The 19,048-nt window shown below is 43.7% G+C and overlaps 2 protein-coding genes across 2 annotated transcripts in view; both read right to left on the bottom strand.

Annotated features, from left to right (window-relative positions):
* The window catches only part of LOC135276707 (zinc finger protein 888-like), a 27,033-nt gene extending 18,947 nt beyond the window's left edge, over positions 1 to 8,086 (bottom strand). Inside the window, exon 1 of the mRNA XM_064380893.1 lies at positions 8,000 to 8,086. The gene's annotated coding sequence lies outside the window, so the exon portion shown is untranslated. The remainder of the gene's footprint in view (positions 1 to 7,999) is intronic.
* LOC105734250 (zinc finger protein 347) lies at positions 967 to 19,048 on the bottom strand. Its single transcript, XM_012477031.3, is given in 6 exon segments — positions 967 to 2,669; positions 2,672 to 4,779; positions 8,000 to 8,128; positions 8,560 to 8,686; positions 13,775 to 13,829; positions 18,896 to 19,048. Coding segments are annotated over 5 exon segments (2,649 nt in total). The 5' UTR covers positions 13,790 to 13,829; positions 18,896 to 19,048; the 3' UTR covers positions 967 to 2,399.

The raw sequence follows: 19,048 nt of genomic DNA, 5'->3' as shown, positions 1-19,048 counted from the left end.
GGAAACTCATGAATGTTAGTCTTGTCAAATTATGTCAATGAGCATAGCATTCTAAGAATAGTGTACCTTGTGTTATTCTGCACTATTTATAATTTCATAATATTTTTCATACACTTTTTTTTTTTTGAGACAGGGTCTCGCTGCTCTGTCACCCAGGCTGGAGTGCAGTGGTGCAATCTTGGCTCATTGCAACCTCTGCCTCTTGGGCTCAAGTGATCCACTTGCCTCAGTCCCCTGAGGAGCTGGGACTACAGGTGTGAGCCATCCTGCCTGGCTAATTTTTCTATTTTTTTGTAGAGATGGGGTTTTGCCATGTTGCCCAGGCGGTTCGAACTCCTGGACTCAAGTGACCTACCTGCCTCTCAAAGTGCTAGGATTACAGTCATGAGCCACCACGCCCAGCCCATACACCTTCTATATTTGTATTTTCACTTCATGTAAATAAAGATGTATGCCATGATTATTTGGCACAAAAGCATGTAAAAATATAATACGGTATATATTCACCAACACTGTGGCAGCTTTCAGAGTGTAAGAGTGTAAAAATGGCACTTATAAAAATGGTTTGTTTTTTTGAGACGGAGTCTTGCTCTGTTGCCAAGCTGGAGTGCAGTGGCGCGATCTCGGCTCACTGCAACCTCCAACTCCCAGGTTCAAACGATTCTCCTGCCTCCGCCTCGCAAAGGCGACTGCCACTGTGCCAAGCTAATTTTTATATTTTTAGTAAAGACAGGGTTTCACCATGTTGGCCGGGATGGTCTCTATCTCCTGACCTCGTGATCCACCTGCCTTGACCTCCCAAAGTGCTGGGATTACAAGTGTGAGCCACTGCACCCAGCCGAAAGTTGCACTTTCATTTTTTTTTTTTGAGACGGAGTTTCGCTCTTGTTACCCAGGCTGGAGTGCAATGGCACGATCTCGGCTCACCGCAACCTCTGCCTCCTGGGTTCAGGCAATTCTCCTGCCTCAGTCTCCTGAGTAGCTGGGATTACAGGCACGTGCCACCATGCCCAGCTAATTTTTTGTATTTTTAGTAGAGACAGGGTTTCACCATGTTGACCAGGATAGTCTCGATCTCTTGACCTCGTGATCCACCCACCTCGGCCTCCCAAAGTGCTGGGATTACAGGCATGAGTCACCGCACCCAGCCCGAATGTTGCACTTTCTATGGGATTTTCACTATATCCATATAAATATGCTAAGACAGAGTGTACGGAGAATAATTCAGGTGCAGAGTATGATTACAGTTTCCTAAAATTGTATGTTGTTTGATTCCACCAAGAAAAAAAAAATTGTTCTCGATCCTCCACCCTAAAAGACTGAGTGTATTGTTATTATCTGTCATGAAGCCTCCTACCGAGGTAGGATAAAACAGTGTTGGTACAAAACATGTGATTCATTCGGTTATAAGAAAACATCCAATTTTTTTGTCAAAACATTGTGACACATTCTCAATAAAACAGCAGCAAAATGTAATTCTAGCAGTTAGTGTGAATTCCACTAAAAAAACATGGGATTCTGGTTTTGTCCAAGCTCCCACTCTAGTAACTGTTATCTCTTCAATTTCAAAAATAAGCCTATTTTTCATCCATCTCTGCTATAAAACAGCTATTGCCATTCAACAGAGAAGGTGGCAATCGTTTCCCCTGCACTATTCCTATTACATAATCAGTCATTCATAACCTATTACTCTCCTCCCATAAAAATTTCAGTGTCCTGAGGTCTTGGCCTGCTCGATGCATGGCTGGTAGAGCCTTTCTTCCCTAAAACCCATAGTGTCTTTCTCGCAGAAGAAGGGTACCCTGAATACAATCAGTATGATGACAGATATCACAGTTTTACCTTATTTTCTGCCCCTAAACCATGGTCTCTCAATTGAAAGAAATAATGTAGAGTCCTCCTTCTTCAATAAACTTGGATGAACATGACCCTCATGTAACGAAGTAGCCCCTTCCATACTATGATTCTTGCCCAGATGGGCGCCATGAAAGGTGTTCAGGTTGAAAGTCACAAACGGTAGCCTTTTTGAGAAACCTCAAACAATGGAATGAAATATTTTATAATCTGAAGATAAGTAGCCATTTCCAAATGTCCTTCAACCTTTGAAATATATGTCATAAGTTTTACCATACTGGGACGTGTAATTGTTGTGCAGTTTATCACATTAAAAGTGAATCAAAGAACTAGAGACTGAGTCACTCTTCATAGGAATCCTCACCTACAGTTACAGTCTTAGAGTAAGAGCTTCAGGATGCACATTACATTAGTGTGGTTCCATAAAGTATGTAGATTTTAATGTCTAGAAAACTGTGAGGACTGAATAAAGCCTCTGCCGCATACAGTACATTTATATGATTTCTCATTATTATGGACCCTTGGATGTCTATTAATACTTGAACTCATGAGCAGTTTGCCACAGTCATTGTATTTTCAAGGATTCTCTCAGGAATAAATTCTCTGATGTTGTCAAAGGAATGAATTCTAACTGCAAAAATTGCCACCTTCATTTGTAAAGTTTCTCTCCACTCTGAATTCTGTGATGACTTGCAAGGTTTGAACTCTGACTTTAGAACTTTCCACAAGTGACATTTATAAGGTTTTCCTCCAGTGTGGATTGCCTGATGGGTAGTTAGGCTTGAACGGACACTAAAGGCTTTCCCACATAATTACACTCATATGGTTTCTCTCTGGTATGAACTCTCTGATGCCTTGCAAGTTTTGAAGTTTGCCTAAAGGCTCTGCCACATTCATTACACTTGTAAGGTTTATCTCCAGTATGAATTCCTCGATGTCTCGCAAGGTGTGAATTCTGTGTGAAGACCTTGCCACACTCATTGCATTTGTAAGGTTTTTCTCCAGTATGGATGGCCTGATGGGTAGTTAGGCCTGAACGGACACTAAAAGCTTTGCCACACTGATTACACACATATGGTTTCTCGCCAGTATGAACTCTCTGATGCCTTGCAAGTTTTGAAGTTTGACGAAAGGCTTTGCCACATTCATTACACTTGTAAAGTTTATCTCCAGTATGAATTCTCCGATGTCTTGCAAGGTGTGAATTCTGACTGAAGACCTTGCCACATTCATTACATTTGTAAGGTTTTTCTCCAGTATGGATGGCCTGATGGGTAGTTAGGTTTGAATGTTCACTAAAAGCTTTGCCACACTCATTATACTTGTAAGTTTTCTGTCCAGTATGAATTCGCCGATGCCTTGCAAGGTATGAGTTATGCCTAAAGACCTTGCCACATTCATTACATTTGTAAGGTTTCTCTCCAGTATGAATTCCCCGATGTCTTGCAAGGTGTGAATTCTGTGTGAAGACCTTGCCACACTCATTACATTTGTAAGGTTTTTCTCCAGTATGGATTGCCTGATGGGTAGTTAGGCTTGAATGCACACTGAAGGCTTTGCCACACTCATTACACATATAAGGTTTCACTCCAGTATGAATTCTTCGATGATTTGCAAGGTGTGAATTCTGAGTGAAGAGCTTGCCACATTCATTACATTTGTAAGGTTTTTCCCCAGTATGGATGACCTGATGAGTAGTTAGGTTTGAATGTGCTCTAAAGGCTTTGCCACACTCATTACACTTGTAAGGTTTCTCTCCAGTATGAATTAGCTGATGCCTTGCAAGGTGTGAATTACGCCTAAAGACCTGGCTACATTCATGACATTTGTAAGGCTTTTCTCCAGTGTGAATTACCAGGTGAATAGCTAGGCTTGAACGAACACCAAAGGCTTTGCCACACTCATTACACTTGTAAGGTTTCTCTCCAGTGTGAATTCTCCAGTGATTTATAAGGTGTGAATTTTGAGTGAAGACCTTGCCACATTCATTACATTTGTAAGGTTTTTCTCCACTGTGGGTTGCCTGATGGATACTCAGGCTTGAACGAGCTCTAAAGGCTTTCCCACACTCATTACACTTGTAAGGTTTCTCTCCAGTATGAATTCCTCGATGTCTTGCAAGGTGTGAATTCTGAGTGAAAACCTTGCCACATTCGTTACATTTATAAGGTTTCTCTCCAGTGTGAATTTTCTGATGTTGTGAGAGTTGTGAATTTCGGCTGAAGACCTTACCACACTCACTACATTTGTAACGTTTTTCTCCAGTATGGATTACCTGATGGGTAGTTAGGTTTGAACGTGTTCTAAAGGCTTTGCCACACTCATAACATTTGTAACGTTTCTCTTTAGTATGACTTCTCTGGTGACTAGCAAGGTGTGAATTTTGAGGGAAGACCACGCCACATACATTAGATTTGTAAGGCTTTTCCCAATTATTTGCTTTTTGTCCCTGTGTAAGTAATAAAGAGATAAAGTCTTTGAAGTATTTCTTAGAAATGTAGGTTTTGACATTATAAGGCATTTGTTGAGGTGGTGAAACTGAGGAACTATTACTGAAAGACTTCTCTACCTGATTATATTCATAAATTTTCCCTTCATATTGAAAAAGCTGCAGTTCAGGCAAATGTGACTGAAAGCCTAATCCAAGCTGATTTTTAATAAGCTTGTTTCTTGCATCTCTTTCATCATGTTTATCTCTTCCATGAGTGAGATTATCTTTCTGTGTCATAAGCACTCCTTTGTAATTTCCTTCAGCATCTCTGCATTGATACTCAAGGTCATGAATATTTTTCTGGACTTCCCTGAAGAAACAGCCTTCAATGTCATGGCTTTCGTGTTTTTCCAACATCACTGTTTGGAATACTTCTCCTGTACTGCTCTTCCCTTTGTGTGGTAAATCTTTCATTACAAATTCAGAAGACAGAGCTACAACATATAAAGATCCATAGGTTTCCAATTAATTGTAGTATGTAAACAAGTATTTTACACTGAAAAACAATATTATACCAAAAGGAATTCTTACATTGAACAGATTTGTGAAACTTCAATACAATAATATTCAATTTTTAGGAACACAAAAGGAAGAGGATTGTTTAATAAAGAAAAGTTGATTCCATGTAATTCAAATTAATAATATGGAAGCCTAGTTCTCAACCAACAATACTGTAGCCAGCAAAGCAATCCTCAGTAATAAAGGAGAGAATGTCTTTCCCAGACAAACAAAGCTAAGGGAATTTACCACGATCAGACCTCTTTTACAAGAAATGATAAAGGGAATTTTTCAAATCCAAAGAAAATGACACAATGTAACTGTTATACTAATATTAACATCATAATCATGGTGTGCAAACCATTGATATATTTACTAAGGGGGTTAAAAGATAAAACTATTAAAAATAAGTACAACAATTTTTTTTTCACCGCCGCCCCTAAGCCCAACAATTTTAAGAGATAGGCAGTACACAATATCAATTGTGACATAAAAAATTCAAAATGCAGAATGAGAAGGAAATGAATATGTACAGAGGTTTTTGTTTTGTTTTGTTTTTTGTAATCAAAGATAAGTTGATATTGGTTTGAGATAAATTGTTAACAGCTATAGGATGCTTTTTGTAAGTCTTATTTTATGGTCACCATAAAGTAAAAGCCTGTAATAGACATACTAATAATAAAAAGCAATGAATTAAAACATACTGCCATTTTGTTACTTCTTTTCTAATTGTTTTGTAACTCCTCTCTTGCTTGCTTTCTTTCTGTTTTCTTTTGTGTTTAAGTGATTTTCTCCAGTAGTATAAGTCCTTACCTATCAATAATAACATTAAATATAAATAGACTAAATTCTCCAGTTACAACAAACTCACTTCACCTATAAGGATAAATGTAGACAAAAAGTGAGGGGATGGAAAAAGATATTCCATGGAGCTAGAAACCAAAAAAGAGCAGTAGTAGGTATACTTAGATAAAATAGACTTTACATCAATAAGTGTTAGAAGAGACAAAGAAGGTCAGTATATAACGATAAAGGAATCAACTTAGCAAAAGGATATAATAAATAGGATGCACACAAATATGTAAAGCAAATGTTAATAAATCTAAAGGGAGAGACAAACAGCAATACAATAATATCAGGGGTCTTCAAAACACAATTTTGGTAATCAACAGATCAGGCAGAAAACCAATAAAAAAAATCAGAGTTAAAGTGTACAACAGACTAAATTGACCTAAAAAATACTTTTTTTTTAAAAAAAGAGATGGGGTCTCCCTGTGTTACCCAGGCTGTTGTGCAGTGCCCAGTCACAGGTGAGTTCACAGTGCACTGCAGCCTTGAACTTCTGGTTTTAAGCATTCTTCTTGCCTCAGTCTCCCAAATAGCTAAAATTACAGGCATGTTCCATTGCATCTGCCCTAACAGACACTTACAGACCATTTTATCCAACTGTTGCACAATACGCATTCTTCCCATCAGCACATAGATCATGCTTCAGGATAGATTATAAGTTAAGACACCAAACAAGTCTCAATAAATTCAAAAAAGTCAAAATAGTATCTAGTATATTCTTGGACCACAATAAAATAACACTAGAAATCAACAACAAGAAGAGTCTTGGAAGATACACAAACATGGTTGGGCATGTTGGCTCACGCCTGTAATCCCAGCACTTTGGGAGGCCAAAGGAGGTGGATCACCAGAGGTCAGGACTTTGAGGCTAGCCTGGCCAACATAGTGAAACCCCATCTCTACTAAAAATACAAAAATCAGCCAGGTGTGGTGGCATGTAACTGTAATTCTAGCTACTTGGGAGGCTGAGGCAAGAGAATCACTTGAACCTAGGAGGCACAGGTTGCAGTGAACCAAGATCATGCCACTGCATTCCAGCCTGGACAAGACAGTGAGACTCCGTTGCAAAAAAAACAAAAAAACAGAATTAGCTGGGCATTGTAGTGTGTGCCTGTAACCCCAGGTACTGGAGGTGAGAGGGTCAGCTGAGCCCAGGAGTTTGAGTTTGCAGTGAGCTATGATTGTGCCACTGCACTCCAGTCCGGGTGAGAGAGAGAGAGACTGTCTCAAAAAAAAAAAAAGAAAAGGAAAAAGAAAGAACTAATACTAATTCTACTCAGACTATTTAAAAAATTGAAGGGAGCACATATTTCCAAACTCATTTTATGAGGCCAGCATTACCCTGATGCTAGTATCTCTGATGAATATATATGCAAAAATCCTCAGCAAAACACAAGCGGCAAATACAATTCAACAGCACATTCAAAAGGCATTCACCACGATCAGGTGGGATTCGTTCCAGGAACGCAAGGAGAGTCTAATACACATGAATCAATGAATGTGATTCATCACATCAACAGAATTCAAGGACAAAAACTGTATTATCATTTCAATAGATGCTGGAAAATGACTCAATAAAATCAGTATCTCTTCATGATAAAATGTCTAAACAACTTGGGCACAGAAAAAACATACCTAAACATGATAAAAGCCATATATGACAAATCCACAGGGAATATACTAAACAAAGAAAAATTGAAAGCCTTTCTGCTAAGATCTGGAAGACAAGCATGTCCACTTTCACTCCTTCTATTCAGCATAGCATTGATGTTCTAGCCAAAGCAATTAGGCAAGAGAAATAAATAAATAAATAAAATACAAATGGAAAAGGAAGAAGTCAAAATATACTTCTTTGCAGATGACATGATTTTATATTTAGAAAAACCTAATGGCTCCACTAAAACACTCTTACGGTTTAGCAAACTATACAGAATTCAGATCTATGTGACTGAGAACTGGGCGTCAGATAGAATCAAGTACAGAAGGAAACACCAAAGGACAGAACAACCCTTTTGTAACAGCCTTCCCTGTTCCACATGGAATCAAGGAAGCAGCGTTCTCAGAAGCTAGATAACAGTGTTGTCCACTATGATACAGCCTTTGCCTTTGTCTGTTTGAGCTGCAGCACAATTAGAGGGTGAAAGGATAAACCAGTACAAGTCTAAAGGATAGATAAAAGGGGTAAAGATTTCTGTCCAGAGGTCACAGGATTCAAACTTCTGCTTTCCCACAGCATTCTCTATTTGTATAGAGTTTCCCAAACACTACTTAATAGGCAGCATTCTCTCCACCCATCTGAACTCTTACCTGTGATCAGGGCTTTGATCCATTCCCATCCATCTGGGTTTCCTGCTATCTGTACTTGGCTCTCCAGAGTGAAAGGCTCCTTCCATTGCTCCAACATAGAGATAATACTGAGGTCAAAACAAGAGATTCCTGCTTATGAAAAGAAAGGAAAACAATGGGCTGTAGATTTTCCAGAGTCCCAGTCCTACGTTTACATCAGGAGGGAGAACTTCACAGACATATCTAGAAAAAGACTTCAAAAACTCATCTACTAAATGCTTCCTGATGAATTGTTAGGAAACACTATAATATGCAAATATACAGCTCTCATCCCAAAACCACTGAATCAGAGCATGGGGACGAAAAACGGGGAATTGGGTATTTTAAAAGCTCTGAAACCCTCCAGTGATATCAGGAAGAGGACAATCGAAATCCAGTTTCCACATTATGGAAATTTTCATTTTTGAGTCAACACAGCTTCAGTTTCAGCCAAGCAATGCAGGGGTTCCCAAGAGACCCACAAGGAAAATGAAAAGATACACAGGGGAAGATTCTAACTTCTGGAAGAAAGTCATCCTCACCCAGGGAGGCCAGGTTCCTGTAGTTCTCCAACATCACGTCCCTGTACAAACTCCTCTGAGCAGGGTCCAGGCATGTCCACTCCTCCTGAGAGAATTCCACAGCCACATCCCTGAATGTCACTTGTCCCTAAAATGAAAAACACATCCACCAAGGGGATAACAGGAAAGTTCTAATCTTCACATAAAATGAGAAGAGAGAATAAACTGAAGTGAGTGGGCTGACATCCAAGTTGTGATACAATAAAATATACATGGTCTTCATCCCCTTTCCTGACATACATCTCACTTGGACTCTCTGGAGTGATAAGTATCTTTGCAAGCTAATGAGATGACTGGTGGCTGGAGGCCCCAAGACAGTTTCAGAATAGGGGCTGGTCACCAGAAAGACCAAGGCTGGATTAGAGAGTTGGGACTTCAAGCCCCATTCCCCAACTTCCCCTGAGGCGATGGGGGCTGAAGGTTCAGTTGATCACCAATAGCCAAAGATGTAAGCAATCATGCCCACATAATGAAGCCCCCACGATAACCCAAAAGGACAGGGCCCGAACAAGCTTCAGTATAGGGAAATACATGAAAGGCCTCCTGAGTAGCTGGGATTACAAGCGTGCACCACCTCACCATGCCCCTTCTCCCATACCTTACCGAATAGACTGCTTACATCTGTGTGTTCATCTGTATACTCTGTAATATCCTATATAATAAATGGGTCAATATAAGCAAAGTGTTTCCCTGATTTCTGTGAGCCACTCTAGCAAATTAATCAAACCTGAGGAGGGGGTCATGGGAATTCATGATGCATAGCCGGTCAGTGAGAAGCAAAGGCCATCTGTGTTTACAACTGGCACTGAAGTGGGTACACTCTTGTGGGACTGAGCCCTCAACTTGTGGGATCTGATGCTATGTCCAGGTAGATAGTGTCACAATTCAACAGAATAGGAGGTCACCCAGCTGGTGTCTAGTGCAGAACTGCTTGCTTAGTGTGTGTGGGAAAACCCAGGACATTTGGGATCACAGATGTGTTCTCTGTTGTGAACAGTAGGAGAAACTGGATCTGTTTTCACTGCATTCTCACACACACACATTATTTTTGAGCAGGAGGTTTCCTTAACTGCCTTCTTATACTTTTGTATAAGAGGTTATGATAGCCTCTAAATCAGTATTGATTTCTCAGTTTTGTAGACAATATAAAAAATATACAAATATACAAACAAAAAACCAACACTGGGTTATCTTTATTGAAGTTTATATATTATGTTTGACACACCAAGTGACATTCAGTATCTAGATGATCTAGAGCATGAGTAATGTCTTATGAGATGAAAAGATATACAGTGACTTCAAAGAAAGGTCAGAATCTTAGAACTGTGATAATCATCACAATAACAATGACAGATGTTTCTGAGCACTTTCCCAGTGCAAGGCATTTTCCTATTTATTTATTTACTTACTTATATTTTTGAGACGGAGTCGCTCTGTCGCCCAGGCTGAGGTGCAATGGCGCGATCTTGGCTCACTGAAACCTCCGCCTCCTGGGCTCAAGCAAGTCTCCTGCTTCAGCCTCCCAAGTAGCTGGAATTACAGGCATCCACCACCAGGCCCAGCTAATTTTTGTATTTTTAATAGAGACAGAGTTTCACCGTGTTGGCCAGGCTGGTCTCAAACTCCTGACCTCAGGTGATCCACTTGACTTGGCTTCCCAAAGTGCTGGGATTACAGGCGTGAGCCACTGTGCCCGGTCTGACATTATTCTAAATAAATGTCATGCATGTAGTAATTTGTATATGAATATGACAGCTCATGAGAGAAAGATCTGTTCCCATCTTACTAGGAGATAAATGTATGACAGATACTCTAAGAAACTTGTGTCAAGTCAAAGACCTAAAATGTCAGAGCAAGCTTCTGAGTCCAGGTGTTCGGGAATAAGAATTAAACCTAAAGAATCAAACAGTTAAGAGTATGAAAAGTGCCTACATGAGCAAAGTTGAAACAAGTTCGTGAATGCCAACATGGAACTACATATAAACACATTTATTTATACCCGTAATATCTTACTATTCTTACTTTTTTTTTTTTTTTTTGAGATGGAGTTTCACTCTTGTTCCCCGGGCTGGAGTACATGGCACAAACCTGGCTCACCACAAACTCTGCCTCCCGGGTTCAAGCGATTCTCCTGCATCAGCCTCCCGAGTAGCTGGGATTACAGGCATGTGCCACCATACCTAACTAATTTTGTATTTTTAGTAGAGATGGGGTTTCTCCATGTTGGTAAGGCTGGTCTCAAACTCCTGACCTCAGGTGATCTGCCTGCCCCACTCTCCCAAAGTGCTGAGATTACAGGCATGAGCCACTGTGTCTGGCTACTATTCTTACTATTAAGTTATTAATGTGATAGTTGAGAACAAATATAAGACAGAAAACATTTATGACATAATTTGAACCGCTATGAAAATCATGATGTGTCCTTAATAAAAAACCATGCACTCACATCACATATACTCAGTTTAATAATGGGGAAAAGTTAAAATATCACCTGTCCTCATTCAGAGAAAGGTCTGATTAAGGATGTAGAATGAGCTATCCATGTTTCCTAACATGAAAACATGCAAATTTTCAAGATTTGCATGCTAAAGTGTCACAACAAAACTTTCACTGAAGGGCGGGCATCGTAGCTCATGCCCGTAATCCCAGCACTTTGGGAGGCCAAGATGGGCTGATCACTTGAGGTCAGAAGTTTGAGACCAGCCTGGCCAACATGGTGAAGCCTTGTCGCTATTATAAATATAAAAACTAGGCTGGGTGCAGTGGTTCACGCCTGTAATCCCAATACTTGGGAGGCCTGGGCGGGCAGATCACCTGAGGTCAGGAGTTTGAGACAAGCCTGGCCAACAGGGGGGAAACTCTGTCTCTACTAAAAATACAAAGATTAGCCAGGCTCGGTGGTGCATGCCTGTAATCTCAGCTTCTTGGGAGGCTGGGGTAGGAGAATCACTTGAACTTAGGAGGTGGAGGTTGCGGTGAGCCAAGATTGTGCATTGTACTCCAGCCTGGGCATCAAGAACAAAACACCGTCTTGAAAAAAAAAACAGCCGGGCGCAGTGGCTCGCGCCTGTAATCCCAGCACTTTGAGAGGCCGAGGCGGGTGGATCACGAGGTTAAGAGATCGAGACCATCCTGGTCAACATGGTGAAACCCCGTCTCTACTAAAAATACAAAAAATTAGCTGAGCATGGTGGCGCGTGCCTGTAATCCCCACTACTCAGGAGGCTGAGGCAGGAGAATTGCCTGAACCCAGGAGGCGGAGGTTGCGGTGAGCCGAGATCGTGTCATTGCACTCCAGCCTGGGCAATGAGAACAAAACGCTGTCTCGAAAAAAAAAAATAATACACACACACACAAATAAACTAGTTGGGTACGGTGGCATGCAACTGTAGTCCCAGCTACTTTGGAGGCTGAGGTGAAAGACTGCTTGAATCCGGGAGGCAGAGATTGCACTGAGCCGAGATTGTGCCACTCCAACCCTGAGCAACAGAGTGAGACTCTGTCTCAAAACAAAACAAAACAAAAAAAATTCACTGACAAATTTTATTCTTAATGTCATAACAAGCTATAAACACACTTCTATAGGACTTGAGCTGTCTTCTGACACGAAACTGACAACACTGCTTCCCCACTGAGATGAGATGGAGGACGGAAGACGCAACAGGAAGGGGATGCTTTACGGTGTAGGGTGTGAACTGCAAGTTTGTTTGGAGTTATACTATAAAACAGAGAAATACAACATGTCAAGTTTAAAATGAAAGAAACAGCCGGGTGTGGGGGCTCACATCTGTAATCCCAGCACTTTGGGAGGCCGAGGTGGGTGAGTCGCTAGAGCTCAGGGGTTCAAGACCAGCCTGGGCAACATGGTAAAACACTGTCTCTACAAAACACAAAAATCAGACAGGCATAGTGGGGTGTGCCTGTAGTTCAGCTACTTGGGAGTCTGAGGCAGGAGGATCAATTGAGCCCAGGAGGTTGAGACTGCAGTGAGCTGAGATCATGTCACTGCACTCCAGCCTGGGCAACAGGGTGAGACTCTGTCTCAAAGTAAGTAAATAAATACAATAAATAGAATATTTAATAATTGGTAAAACAAGAATATGGTTCTATCCTCTCTAATGGCAATGAAGTTCTGCTCCGATAACCAAGCAAAATGACAACCATTCTCATCTAGCACAAGGGTCCCTGCAGAAACACCACAGTCTCCACTGTATGGGTTTTCTGAGAAGAGGTGAATGATTCTCCTGCTTTTTCCTTTTAGGTTGATTTCAAGTATTAAAATACACGATGAGATGAAAGAATCTGGCCGGGCGCGGTGGCTCAAGCCTGTAATCCCAGCACTTTGGGAGGCCGAGGCGGGTGGATCACGAGGTCAAGAGATCGAGACCATCCTGGTCAACATGGTGAAACCCCGTCTCTACTAATACAAAAAATTAGCTGGGCACGGTGGCGCGTGCCTGTAATCCTAGCTACTCAGGAGGCTGAGGCAGGAGAATTGCCTGAACCCAGGAGGCGGAGATTGCGGTGAGCCGAGATCGCGCCATTGCGCTCCAGCCTGGGTATCAAGAGCGAAACTCCGTCTCAAAAAAAAAAAAAAAAAAAAAAAAAAAAAAAGAGATGAAAGAATCCTCTGCCACTGATGCCTGTCAGCCTCAAGTTCCCATTCAATTCCCAGTCATTAGTAAAACTTTGGAGCTGCAAACAGTGACTCACTCAGTCAGCTTTGAATGTAATATAAATGAGCCAGAAAATATTTCCCTTTATTAGCCTTATTTTACAGAATTTAGCAGGTATTTGTGCATATTAATATGTGAGGTCCACGTGCAGTTTCTCTACTCCTGGTCTACAGAGAGCTGACGGCGCATCCCGATGTGGCCCCTGAACACTCCCTGCTGCCCAGCAGCCCTGACACCACGGGGCCCACACCCCGTCTCCATCCACGTCTGGGGTGAGCCCTTCCCAGGACCATGCCCAGTGCAGCCTCTTCCCAAGCTCATGTCACTGGGTCACCAGAGATGGAATCTAAGCGAGATGAGAGGGACTGAGGGAAGGCATGGGTGAGCGCCAGCAAACCTGTCAGGCAGGACGCTTCAGACTCAGCAGATTTGCTACTTCAAAGAATGACATTTCAGGAAGGGATAAGAGGCAGAACAATCCGCTGAGAATGTGACTTTACCTGAGTGAGAGCCATGCCTGACTTCTTTCCTCTTCCTCCTCTTCGAGGGTTCTTCCTTAGGGAACAGGAAAGCACCTTTAGAAGTCAAGACTGAATATCCAAAATGTGTTGTCTATTGCTCAGAATCAACACTCCCCTTCCTCTGCCACAATCACGCACACACAGGGAAGACCCTCACCCTGTGGAAAGATGGTCCTCTGCGGCCCACTGCACCAGGGGCGATGCAGGGACAAGAAACTACTACGGGAAGAATAGTAAGTGAGTTTCTGGCCCCTTTCTTCAGAACCCGCTCCCCTCCTGGAGAAGCCCATACACATGCTGCAGCAGTGGGGGGCTGGGCTGGACTGAGCTCCCCTTCAGGGCACAGACCCAGCCCTGACGAAATCCCATGCAGAGAACAGCCTCCCTCACCTCTCTCTCTGTGGATTGCAGGCCAATCTCAGGCCTCAGAAACAAAAGGCAGAGGCTGGATGTGGTGGCTCACACCTATAATTCTAGCACTTTGGGAGGCAGGAAGATCAACTGAGGCCAGGGCCGGGCACGGTGGCTTATGCCTGTAATCCCAGAACTTTGGAAGGCCGAGTCGGGTGGATCACCTGAGGTTGGGTGTTCAAGACCAAGCCTGGCCAACATGGAGTAACCCCATCTCTACTAAAAATACAAAAATTAGCTGGGTGTGGTGGCGGGCACCTGTAACCCCAGCTACTCGGGAGGCTGAGGCAGGAGAATCAATCGCTTGAACCTTGGAGGTGGAAATTGCAGTAAGCCGGAATCATGCCACTGTACTCCAGCCTGAGCCACAGAGCGAGACTCTGTCTCAAAAAAATAAATAAATAAAATAGATGTGTAAAGCTTAATGGGATGTCCTAAAAGCCAGGAAAACAGAAGAGAAAGGGATCAAGTGTGCCACATGCTGCTGATAGTAATGGAAAGATGACAGGAAATTAAACACTGAATTTCAAATGGAGCTGTCAGTGGTAACTAAAAAAGAAAGTATCACTGGAATGCTGGGTGGGAGAGCTTGATTCAAGCAAGAGTTCAAGCAAGAATTGGAGGCAAGAATTGAACACACACGGCCGGGCGCGGTGGCTCACGCCTATAATCCCAGCACTTTGGAAGGCCGAGGTGGGTGGATCACGAGGTCAAGAGATCGAGACCATCCTGGTCAACAAGGTGAAACCCCGTCTCTACTAAAAATACAAAAATTAGCTGGGCATGGTGGCGTGTGCCTGTAGTCCCAGCTACTCAGAAGGCTGAGGCAGGAGAATTGCCTGAACCCAGGAGGCGGAGGTTGCGGTGAGCAGAGATTGCGCCATTGCACTCCAGTCTGGGTAACAACAGCAAAAACTCCGTCTCGAAAAAAAAAAATAATAATTGAACACACACAAAAAATTGTAGTGTACTGTGCTCTTAAATGGAGCATAGAAGAGAGGCACTTACTATATAGAGTGAAATGTAGTTTAGAGGTTTTTTTTTTTTTTTTTTAAGATGGGAGTCTTGCTCTTATCACCCAGGCTGAAGTGTAATGGCACGATCTTGGCTCACTGCATCCTCCGCCTCCCGAGTTCAAGTGAGTCTCCTGCCTCAGCCACCCAAGTAGCTGGGATTACAGGCGCATGCCACCATGCTCAGCTAATTTTTATATTTTTAGTAGAGACAGGGTTTCACCATGTTGACCAGGCTGGTCTCGAACCCCTGATCTCAGGTGATCCGTCGGCCTCGACCTCCCAAAGTGCTGGGATTACAGGTGTGAGCCACCACACCTGGCCAATTTAGAGTATTTTTTGTTTTAGAGATATAATGTAGAAGAAAAAACAGCTTTATTCTGTGTGTGTCTTTTTTTTGAGACAGGGTCTTGTTCTGTTGCCCAGGCTAGAGTGCAATGGCATGAACGCAGCTCATTACAGCCTCAAGTTCTTGTGCTCAGTCGATTCTCTCACCTCCGTCTCGCAAGTAGCTGGGACCACAGGTACAAGCCACCAAGTCCAGTTTATTTTTTTTTCTAATTTTCATAGAGATGGGGTCTTGCTATGTTGCTCAGGCTGGTCCCAAACTCCTGGGCTCAAGCGATCCTACCACCTTGGCCTCTGAAAGTGTTGGGATTGCATGTGTGAGCCACTCCGCCCAGCCCTGAGTGCGTGTCTTAATGGACAACACCACCCGCTGCGTACAGGGATGAATTTTCTTGAAGTTAAAATTTTGAAAGCTTTATGGATTGGGAAGAAAATAAAAGAAGTTAAAATCAATCACATGCATATTGTCCTGAGACTGAGAGTAGGGCTGGCACATGGTGCACAATTGCAGGGGAGCAGCAGCCAGAAGCAGAGACAGGCCATTCCCAGTCACTACCGAGTAGCAATCACAGGCCCTGACAGGTGGGTGCACCACTTACTCTTCCTTTGCTCTTTGAGATAGGAAAAAACCAAACTCTACATACTGCTCTCACACTAAACACAGAATCCTTCACCTCAAGTCATTGAAGTGTGTGTGTGGCTTTTCCCACAATCACCAGTTCTCCAGGGGACTCCCAGCTGGGGGGAGGTCCCACAATTTCACTTAACTCTGACATTATCTACAAAAAGACAGCATGGACCAGGCGGGGTGGCTCATTACTATAATCTTAGCATTTTGGGAGGCCAAGACAGGCAGATGACTTGAGGCCAACAGTTCGAGACCAGTGTGGCCAACGTGGTGAAACCTCGTCCCTATTAAAAATATAAAAGTTAGCTGGGTGTGGTGGCGTGCACCTGTAATACCAGCTACTCAAGAGGCGGAGGCAGGAGAATCGCTTGAACTCAGGAGTTAGAGGCTACTGTGAGTGAAGATCATGCCACTGCACTCTAGCCTGGGTGACAGAGCGAGACTCTGTTTTTTTTTGTTGTTTTTTTGTTTTTGTTTTTTAAAGGACAGAATGAGGTGCTACAGGTTCAGAGCTCAGTTTAAAACTGCCCCTCACTTCAGATGAAGTATGCGAGTGGTGTCTGTCACTTAAACTTTTGAGTGACCTGACAAATACTGTGGTTCTCTTAACCCCTCCTCTGCTTTAACTTTCTAGGACAGCTCTTCCTTCTGACTGTTCATCTGTATCCTCTGTGATATCCTTTATAAATGTGTAAACTAAGTAAAGTGTTTCCCTGAGTTCTGTGAGCTGCACTCGAAAATTAACAGAACCCGAGGTGTTGGAGGGGATGTCAAGGGAATCCCCACTCTACAGCGGGTCGCTCAGAAGTTCAGGTCCCAACGTGAGACTTGCAACTGGCACCTGATGTGGGGGCAGTTTCGTGGAACTGAGCCTCAACCAGTGGGATCTGATGCTAACTCCAGGTACAAAGTTTCAGAATTGAGTTAAACTATAGGACAATCAGTTAGTGTCTGATAGAGAATGGGTTGCTGGTGGGAGAAATCCGCACATTTTGGTGAGTGGAGGTGAGATACTGTATAGAATGTGCACTGTGGTATTGAATGTGACAGGAAGAAAAACCAAAGGAAAAATATTTTTGTTTTTCCTCTTAGTTCCTACATTCTCCCCAACCCTACCCCATTCCAGGAAAAGGAAAGTGGTGACTCAAAACTCAGTGAGTGAAGTCACGACCCTCTGGTTTCAATAGCGATTGTAAATGAAGCTATACCTTAATACTAAGAATTGTCAAACGCACATGTCTTTGGCATTTTACATAAAGGAGTTTCTTCAATTCTCATTCACATCTACATAATCTAAATAAACGTATTTTAAATGTGTTGCATTATTATAAATCCAGAAACCAATGTCACGAAGTAATCATCACATGTAATCAATGCACCACTCACCTGGACCCAGGGTCCCTCTCTCGCTTCCATACTGTGTCTTTCCCTCCCTCTTTCTCTGCATCTCTCTCATTCTCACATTCGCTTATTTTTTATTTTCCGTTTTGTGCTTCCTGCTATTTCTCCCCTTCTTCTTCCTCTTCCTCTCCCCTTCTTCCTCCTTCTTCCTCTTCCTCTCCCCTTCTTCTCCCCGTCTTCCTTCTTCCTCTTCTCCCTCTTCCTCCTTCTTCTCCCTTTCTTCCTCCTCCTTCTTTTCTCCTCTTCTTCTTCCTTCCTCCTCTTCCACCTGTTCTGTCCCGTTCTGGGGCCTTGTTTCAATTCTGACTGATCTTTCTCCCCAATCTTTTCATTGTCCCTAGTCTCTATATACATCTCTGCTCCCCCTGTAAATCCTCTCTTCCCTGTTACACTCCTTGTCCCCACTCTCTGGCACCCACAGGCCCTAGGCCTCCCCCTGCTGTGGTTTCCCCTCTGCTTTCCTTGTCACCCACTGCCCCCTCTTGCTGTCCCAGCACCACACTGCTCTGTCTGCCCTAGCTCCAAATCTCTCCTCCTCTCCCCGACTCTCTGTCTGAAGAGCCTCCCCCATCTGCCCCTCTCCCTGCCATGCTGTCCCTTCATCTCTCGGGACATCGCGCTTTTCTCTACATTTCTCCAGTTGTTTTTCTCCTTCTGCTTTCTCAGCTCCTTCTTTCACTCTTACTACGGCTGCAAATCCTCACCCATCCTCTGCTCTGCCAGCTGTTTATGGGTTTCCTTCATTCTTTCCCCTGTCTCAGTTTTTCTGCTTCTCTCTCTGTCCCTCTCTGTCTCCCAATCGCACGCACTCACAGGAGGGTTTGGGGTAAGACGCCTGCATCCCTCCCGGAGGAGCCGATTTTCCAGGGGGTGGAGCTGGTCAGATGTCACAGGACAGGCCCCGGGCCCCTCCCAATGTGGACTCCGGGAAGCGGTGACTGCGGAGGGGAGACCTGGGGAGCGGCAGGGCCCCAGCAAGAGGAGGGAGGTGTGGGGACGGCGCCTTAGGACAGGGGTGGGGTCTGCAGGATCCCAGGACCAGGCAGAGGACGCGGCCTCCCCGGGACCCAGACTGCGGTGCTGCGCTCCAGGGGCCCACGAGGGCGAGGCTGGGAGGCGCCCAGGGCGGGAATCCACCTCGCAGGTGAGGACTTGAAAAAGCGCGGGGCGGGAGGAGGGAACGGGAAAGGGTTTTAAGCGGGAGGAAGACGCGAAAGGTCGGGGACAGGGAGCAGTCTCCGAGCGACTTCAACCTGAAGGGAAGCGACTTGGGACCCACACCGCGAGGCCTGTATTCACCTGGGGTGGAGGGCGCGGTGCGGGGGTCTTAAGGTCTGTAGCGAGCCCGGGAACTGGGTGTGGAAACGGGGTATGGCGATTCGCAAGTTTAAGCCATACTGAGGGACACTCACGCTTGGCGGCGTCACCTCCACCCAACGCGATCCGCTTCCG

This window comes from Aotus nancymaae, unplaced genomic scaffold (genome assembly GCF_030222135.1).
Source record: "Aotus nancymaae isolate 86718 unplaced genomic scaffold, 86718_ANA_hifiasm-v0.15.2.pri h1tg000028l, whole genome shotgun sequence".
NCBI classification, from domain to species: Eukaryota; Metazoa; Chordata; class Mammalia; order Primates; family Aotidae; genus Aotus; species Aotus nancymaae.
Note: the sequence above shows the minus strand (reverse complement) of the source record. Positions and strands in the feature narration are given on the sequence as shown.